Source organism: Branchiostoma floridae, unplaced genomic scaffold, assembly GCF_000003815.2.
Source record: "Branchiostoma floridae strain S238N-H82 unplaced genomic scaffold, Bfl_VNyyK Sc7u5tJ_1567, whole genome shotgun sequence".
NCBI lineage: Eukaryota > Metazoa > Chordata > Leptocardii > Amphioxiformes > Branchiostomatidae > Branchiostoma > Branchiostoma floridae.
In genome coordinates, this window is record NW_023365764.1 from 5,171 (window position 1) to 13,805 (window position 8,635).

General features: G+C 40.5%; 1 protein-coding gene across 1 annotated transcript; it reads left to right on the plus strand.

The window, feature by feature from the left end:
• Positions 1–838: 838 nt before the first annotated feature.
• Positions 839–5,670, plus strand: LOC118408300 (guanylate-binding protein 2-like). The gene is made up of 9 exons (XM_035808993.1): positions 839–1,133; positions 1,284–1,416; positions 1,975–2,101; positions 2,769–2,944; positions 3,245–3,372; positions 3,524–3,813; positions 4,242–4,437; positions 4,834–4,970; positions 5,452–5,670. The coding sequence occupies exons 1-9, from the start codon at positions 839–841 to the stop codon at positions 5,668–5,670; spliced, it is 1,701 nt and encodes a 566-aa protein (XP_035664886.1).
• Positions 5,671–8,635: the final 2,965 nt, after the last annotated feature.

The following is an 8,635-nucleotide window of genomic DNA, read 5'->3' on the forward strand; positions in this document are numbered from 1 at the left end:
ACTGGTCTATTTTGCAGTTTTACATGGGGTGTGCTGGAAGAGTCCATTCTTGTGAAGGTGGCGATTTAAAAAAATTAACTTTTGGACTTGTAGTATGTCAACGTTTTTCAGTGGGGTTATTTGTGGACTAATCTAATTTGCAATTTTTCATGGGGTGGTCTGGAAGAGTCCATTTAATTGCACGGTGGGGGCAAATTTTTTTCTTACTTTGGTGATTCTGTCAAAGTCCGTTTTTAGCGGATGTATTTTTGGACTGATCCACTTTACATATGGGTATCACAGGAAGGGTACATTCTTGCACACGGAGGGGGATATTTTCAAATTCAGTTTTAGACGGGTGATGATTCAAAATTCCATTTTTAGCGGAAGTTTGTTTAGACTGATCTATTTTACCTTGCGTGAGGGACCTCATGCGTGCGGGACCTTTTTTGGGTAAATTCAATTTTGTATTCGGTTTCTTATTCACAAGGCCCTGTAATCAGTGGGAGTAGTTCTAGACTGGTCTGTTGTCCAAATTTACACGGGGTGCACTGGAGTCCATTCTTGCACAGGGAATTTTTTTTGTAAAATTCATTTTTGGGTTAAACCGTCATTATTAAAAGGGGTGATTTTGGAACAGTCTTTTGTTGCATGGGGAGGGGGTGGCTGAAATATGCTGTATTTGCTCTCAAGAAAATGTCACCCGTCTAGCTATAGTACCTCATTTGTGACGTAGACGTAGTAGATGGACCAAAACTATAATGTATGGAGACCATGAAATACAAGAGGCAGATGAAATTTTGCTATATGGGTACCAGCCTTTTAATACATGTATCTCAAATAACTCACAGAAAATGTCATGAATGGTCCGATAAAGCTGACATCAACGCAAGTGGAAGACAACCGGAGACAGATCTACATCTCACCTGAAGCGGAGAGGATCATCTCCAACCTCCAGCCTCACTCCGTGGACGTGGTGGCAGTGGTGGGACCGATGAGGAAAGGAAAGTCCCATCTAGCAAATCTCCTGTGCAAAAAGAAGTCTGGGTTCCCACTTGGAGACGAACTGAAACCGAAAACCAAGGATTTTTGGTTCTGGATCGATCCCCACCCTGTTCAGACGAACCGATACCTGATGGTTATCGACACAGAAGGTAAGGCAATATTTTTACAAAAGAATACCAAAATGTACAGATATACAAAAGAAAAGAGGGGTAAGATGGTTTAGTCATGTCTGTAAGAGACGTTAGATTCATGTCTGTAAAGTATCATGGCAAATAGTGACTGCAAACATTCATGTCCAGGCCTGGGCGACTACTCTGACGAGGAACAGAACGAAAAAGACATCAAGTACCTAGTTCTGGCCACGCTGCTTTCAAATCACCTGGTCTTCAACCTCCAGGGTAACCCGGACCATAGCTTTGTTTCTCAGCTCAGGTAGGTTTTTTTTTTAAAGCTGTCAGATAGCGGCCGTCGTTAGATGTCATTTGTTGTCATGATAGCGAATGAATGAAAAAAAAATGCCATATTGATTCAGAGAGAGAGAGAGAGAGAGAGAGAGGAATATGTATCTCCACACACACACACACACACACACACACACACACACACATATATATATATATATATATATATATATATATATATATATATATATATATATATATATATATATACATATATATATATATATATATATATATATATATATATATATATATATATATATATATATATGTATGGATCCAAACAATTTAAATCATAGCATGAAGTACAAGCGGTATCCTACCATGCCCATATTGATCAAGAGTAAGGCATTGTGGAGCTTGCAATATTTCAAATTATGCACGAAGAAAATTAATGATCGTACACTCATACCTCCTAGTATTTAGGGTTTCCAATACATTGTGCCAGGATGGGTAAGCGGTTTGCTCCGATGACCATGCCTTTATTACCTCATAGTTCAGTGCATATGTTCTTTTTGTTCAACTTCAGGTTGATGGGGGATCTCGCAGAGCATGTCCGTGTTCAAAAAGATGGTAACGACGGAGGAAGCAACCTTGGTCACCACTTTCCCGAGTTGTGGGTGGCCGTGCAAGATGCGCATCTTAAACCTCATGAAGTTAGTGTTATAGCATAGTTGTGATAGTATGCAGCTCTTTGAAGGCAACTCATATCAAGTAATCATTTTTGTTAGCACTACACGCTCGCAGATTTTGTTGCTTACTCTATATTTTCTTTGCATAGGAACCAGATGGACAAAGTTGCCACATTTTGGTGGCCCTTTAGACAATTTTTCCATTGAAGCTAGAATTACGACTCCTGTCTATAGCAACCACCTGTCCACATAAACCAGATTATATGGGTCCCCAAAGTAGTCTTCTTTGGCAGTTTTGTCACCTTAGGCTGAGATCTATGTCTTCAAAGTACACAATTTTATCCTCCAGAAAAGTGTCCTTTATCTTCGGGAACATACAGACTGTTCAAACCTATGAAAAAGATGTCCAAAATATGATTTAAGGGATTCTTGGAATTCGGAAATGAAAAATATCCGAGAAGCCCATTTGCAATATGAACGCTGTTTATATAAATCATTTTGTAGCCTCATTCACTGGCCTCTTAGCGTATGCAGTCTGGGGGGTTCAACCAAGAATGTTCTGATGCCGGGAAAGGAATATCTGCCGGTAAGCTTCCTTCCCGGTTACCCAAAAACCACCCCCACCCCGACAACTTATGCCATTGCCCAAAGAAAGGCTGGTGAATAAGGCTATCATTTTTGTTCTCTTCAGATAAACGGAAGACGCCTAACTCCTGATGAGTTTCTGGAGTATATGCTGAAGCGAAAAGACGGTCATACAAAGGCGATCCGCTCCCACAACGACATGACTGACGCGGTGAAGGCTTTCTTCCCGAAGCGGCACCTCCGACTCATTCCTGCACCCTCCATAGACTCTGATATCCTGAGGTATGTATATTTGCTTCCAAACAATTTCGTTTTTGACAGCCATCAGCCCACAGCGGGAACATAATCGGCCAAGGAGCCTAAGGATTGTTTGGCAAAATTAGCAGGACATTAGACCCCATTAAGTGTAATATGGTAAACTATTAGAACCAGCAATACCCTGGATTATCTGGTTAGTTTGGTATTCGACGATCATCTGGCGATCCACAAGGACGGTCAAACTCATCGGCAACTCTGTGGCGGGGCATTGGATGTGAGAGATACGCTTGATAGTATTAAGTTGTTTGTTTTTTTAAATTTCAGCAACCTTGACAAAGCGGAAGACAACGTTCTACAAACAGACTACAAGGATACTGTTGGTAACTTCACCAGTGAGATTTGGAACTCAGGTCGGGTCAAGAGGGTCAACGGAGATGACATAAAAACCACCGGTACGTCAATTTTCTATTATATCCATCTATCAATCGAGTATGACATAAATACATGTTATTGAATTATAATTTCTTACTTGTAGATTATTTAGAAAAAAAAGCAAGCAAATAAGTAAGTGTGCTGGTACTTAAGAAAATAGATCTGTTACAGGTCTTCTCCACATCCTGCAGTACTACGTCAAAGCCATCAACGACCCAAACGCCCTGCCGTCAGTCCTCGGTGCTTACGAGGCCATGGCAGAAGGAGAGTGCAGCCGGGCTTTTGAAGAGCAGATGAAACAGTTCCAGGAGACCGTGGAGAAAACAGTGAAGCCACTGATGCCGACTGACGAGGAGACCTGCAACAGGAAAATCCAGACTGAAGAAGAGACTGCAGTTTCCAGGATGTCTGCAGATGTGGGGAAATGGGACAAAGACGGTACATGGAGGAGAAGCCTACAGGTAAGAGGCCTTTACTACTCATTGAATACGAAAATTGTCACATATGACAATTTATAATTCAGTGCAAAGTAAAAGCTGTTACAACAATTTTCTTCAATCAATGACTATTTTGTAAAGGTACAGTATATATCTTCCAAAGTTTCGAGTAGAAGCTGTACTGTTTAAGCATCCCAAATAGATAGCTTCCGACAATATAACCAGCTGCTGGTGCGCTACAGTCTGCTAAGCTGGTGTGCTGCACCAAAGGGAGATTATGCTTGCTGTATATTTTCTTCTCGAACATAGAATATTAAGTATATCATAGTTTGTTTGGCCAAGACATCAGTTGAACGACTGTAATCGCCGCGAAGATGCCAAGGTTGTAGATATGACGTGAAAGTGATTCATCACAATAAAAGCAACTCACCTAATTGCTCCTTTCATTTCAGGGGAAACTCGAGACAGAACGCCTTGCTCTGCTCAAGCTTAACAGCGACAAATCTAAGGAACTCTGCGAGGCGATCATCAAAGAAGTCGACCAGCCCGTCCGACAGAAAGTGGGGAGGGGCGAGTACAACAGAATCGGTGGAATCGATACATACGAGAGGGAGATGGATGACGTGTACAGCGCCTATAGGCAAAAAGGTAATATATCATAATATACAATGATATTATTTTGTCTTTGTTTTTTAATGCAGAGATGAACTAACTAAGCAAGGCAGATGAATTGAAATGATATCCAATATGCGGCTATAGATCTTAAAAAGACAAAGATCAATGGTGATTTGGGGGTTTCTATTGCCTACTCTTGGCAGCGGAAAAATTTGGTGGTCTTGATTGTTGGCATGTTGGTGGAAGTTATTGACGTTTTGTCAGTTTTGGTCCCCTAGTACCTTGACCTAAAACTACAGAGGCAGTTTTGTCATTTCCGTTGTGCTGTCGGTCGTCTTCGTAAGACAAAGTGAGTTTCCTTACTGCAATTCACTTCGTATTGTCGTCGAGAGGCTGTTTCTAATGATAGCCTTTTTGTTTCATCTTCAGCTGCCGGAAAAGGCCCAGCGGTGGAAAAAGTACTGGAGACCTTCCGTGTCACGGAGACGACCAGGAGGAACACGATTAGGGACACCGACGGCAAACTGGTGAAGGAAGATCGTCGGGTTAAGGAAGAGCAGAGAAAGGTGGGATCATTTAATATTCTTGCAATAGAAGAGCCACTAAATATCGATTATTGGTGATAAAACTAACAAAAAGTGATACCATTTTCGTTACCTGGATAGAAAATCGGATTGCTGATAATATCGATATTTTGACACCAAAGAATCTGGTTGAGGATTTGTAGGCAAAAATTATTTTCAGTAAAAGCACTCTTCACTCACCCTATGCAATGTCTGATGTTTCAAAATAGGAGTCATATAGCCAGAGCCGAGAGCAAGATTTTCGGTACCCAAAGGACGTCACATAATTTATCGATTTGTTTCAAACGAATTTATAATCTATTTCCATTTTTGGTCGTTATAATACGGGTCTCCGAACGAGATAAAATATCCAAAAAGCGACAATGTACCAACAGATAAAAGTAAATGTTAAAAAAATATATTCTAATTTCTGTGCCCTGAATGCATGTTTAAGAGATACTAATCTTTACTTATTTCTTGATAGAAACTAGAGGCCGAGGCAGCAGCAGAAAGGGCCGCTGACAAGGAAAAAGTGGCGAAAGCTGAAGCGGCGACGGCTGTCGAGGCAAAGAAGCTCGCAGAGGCCGAAAGGGATGCAGAAACAGCGAGGAGACAAGCAGCTGAAGCTGAGGCCAGACAAGCAAAGGAGGAAAGGCGACGGAGAAATCTTCTGGATATCGTTTTGGATATTTTTGGCTTTTGAACATGCATTCGTGCCGTAGTGGCAAAATACCAAGAGGTCTGAGAGTAGTTGTCAATCCTCAGGGCGATATTTAGAACAATTTAATTAGAAAACGATGCAACTGCGAAGGTAGACAAACCTACATAGATAAGGATTGATACATAATGGGTTATTACTTACCATTGCACTGTTGAAGATAACGTCAGGTACTTAATGGTAATGGGAAAGTTGAGTTGTTCTCTTTCACATTACGTTCAATCTTCTTGCAGAATGGATTGGTATATTATGTATTGTAATGTTATAATTTACACGGTAGCACAAATGTACTTTTGCACAACGTTTGTCCAGCAGTTATTAACTTCATTGTATGCTGAAGGAATTATATTTCAGTGAAACCAGAACTGTTCTGATGAAAACTTGACATGTAAGTTTACCTGTCAAGAAATAGATATACATTTTAAGGCTAATAAGTGTAAACCTTGATGCTTGTATGATTCTCCTTGTATGATATTTCATGTCGCTGTAGAGCACTTGGTGGAAAATAAAGGACAGAATGCTAATGTGTTATTTCTATAGTTTGTCAATTTTATTTGGCATATATTCCAGTGACAATATAAAATAACAGATCAGAAATGACCAACAAAACCTTTTTAATTTGGAAGTTTGGCAGGAATCATGAAGATCATTCTGGTCTTGTTGATTGTCTGAAACAATCTTTCACTCACTTTTGTTTTAATCCTAAAATAATACACTATATCAATGACTATTATGACTTATCAACTGTGTAGAATACTATCTATACAAAAAATGGTAAAGATAGTGGCGTCGTGCTGGCGTAATGGTTGCGGTATTTGGCACCGCTGTTGTGCCCTTGGGAAAGGTACTATACACGACTTCTCTAACTTCACTCTGGGGTAAAAATGGTCATCTAAATTTAACTAAGGACGTTAAAGGCGGTAGAAGGAGGAGGTGGGGTCCGCTTTCATTTTCGCACGTGCCCTTGACAGATGGGATAACAAGCCGACAAAATTGTCTGACATCGGTAGTAAGATCACGCTTTTGCAGCAGGTATTCTTATGACATTTGAAAACTACATTGCAACTTTTGATGCCTTTTGATGTGTGCTGTCTTCATTTGATATCGTGGGAGTTTGTAACACACTACATGTACTATGCAGTTTAGGCCTTTCAGTTTGGGTATGATCTCATCTGTGAGGAGATGCAAACATCGGGATGTCGTTTTGATGATTATCTCGATACAGGCTATCAGTGACAGGTGTGCGGCTATGACCTCATGCGATAATGCTTTTAGTTTCGGTATGACGTTATACCCCTTTAACATAGTTTCCCTACATCGCCACGCCTTTCCAGAGTGTACTAAAGTGACTTACCTGTGCTCTTTGTGTACAGTCGATTGCACGCTATTCCAGACTGCTACTGTTTAGAAGATCTAGAGCAGAGGAGAAAAACTACATTTAAACTTTTGAGGAAATTTCCCCATTTCCACTAGGACGGCGCTTTCGCCGAGCTCTCTCTGCGACATAGAATTTGACAGATCGCTCAACGGATTGTACATATATAGAAACGAATTTTTGTACACTTTGTGCATTTTGCTGTCCTCTCAGTCACACTTTTACAGCTCTCAGCCTCTCAGTCACACTTTTACATGCTGTTATACTCAGCATGAAATCAAAGGTTACACATATAATGTATCCTGTATCCTGCAGTGACAGCGCAGCGCAGCGCCGTCTATCGGAAAGGGGCCGTAACGTCTTGTCATGCATTGTAAAGCGCAACAGTGTACAACGTTACTGTTGACAACATTATAACATCTCCGTTTGGTTAAGATCGTATCTCAACACACCAGGTAATACAGACGTTTCGGGATAGCATCCTGATGTTAATCTCGGTACAGTCTGATAACACTGTAATGCCTTCAGTTTTGGCATGACGTTTTGCTTCCTATTCCATCATTGTATCCCTTGGCGCCTTGCCTTACCAAACTAAGCGTAATAAACGACATGAGGGAAGTCATCTGGTACTGTTGATAGATGGAGACAAAAGTTAGACGATACTGGTTATTTCGTGGAACTTTCTTGTATGTTGCCTCGTACATGTGCGGCAAGCGGTAGGTACAGAATACGTATATGGGACTGTAGTACTGTACCATGTCAGTAGCAGTAGAAACATATGTTATTATCTGAACTATGTCTGAGGTGAAGAATACTTTATCCATCATTTAAGAAGAGACAAAAGACAATGACGAGATTGTGTTCATCGACAGGTACACAGACAAAAAGACCCAAGCGCATCTACTATGAACATCTGCCAGGGATTTTTCGTAATACAAATGTCGGTATCTACTGGGGATTCCCCCTCTTTCAACAAAACCGTGACGTAAGATGGTGGTTGCATTTTAAACGTTTGTTACAAAATACGTGAAGCCATTTTATAATCAGACAAAAGTAGTTGGAAGGGGTCTGTTAACAATGGGAGCCTATCTATCCTTTTGTGATTCTAAAATGGCTATCGACGCGAACCAGTGAAAAATTTTGAATCTGACACGACAAAACAATGCCAGAGGCAGTGTCTGTTCAATGACCCGCGATCTGATGTCTGTTCAGACTGTACTGAGACATACTTCGACTTTCAAACAGTGGAAAATAGGGCATCAAAACACTCTTCATCGTGTTCATATGTTCAGATAATGCTCAATCGATTATTTGTTATTTGAGGAATTTCCATGCACTGTAATATGAGGAAAGGCCGAGCAAGTACTAAATAAACCGTTTATGTACTAAAACACCCTAGATGTTCCTTAACATATGGTACCCAGTTAGCGTGACGAGCACAACGACTGTACCATCTCAGCAGTGTTTTCATTTAATACTTCAGTTGAAGAGTTATTGATAATATTCTGATATTGTAAGCAGTACCCATGTGTAGCATGTTTTCACCCTAAAAGCAAGACATGACAAAGAATGATA

Coding starts and splice junctions, on each gene's coding strand:
- LOC118408300 (XM_035808993.1), top strand. CDS start 839: ATGAATGGTCCGATAAAGCTGACATCAACGCAAGTGGAAGACAACCGG. Junction 1,134..1,283: donor GATGGTTATCGACACAGAAG/GTAAGGCAATAT, acceptor ATTCATGTCCAG/GCCTGGGCGACTACTCTGAC. Junction 2,102..2,768: donor CGCATCTTAAACCTCATGAA/GTTAGTGTTATA, acceptor TGTTCTCTTCAG/ATAAACGGAAGACGCCTAAC.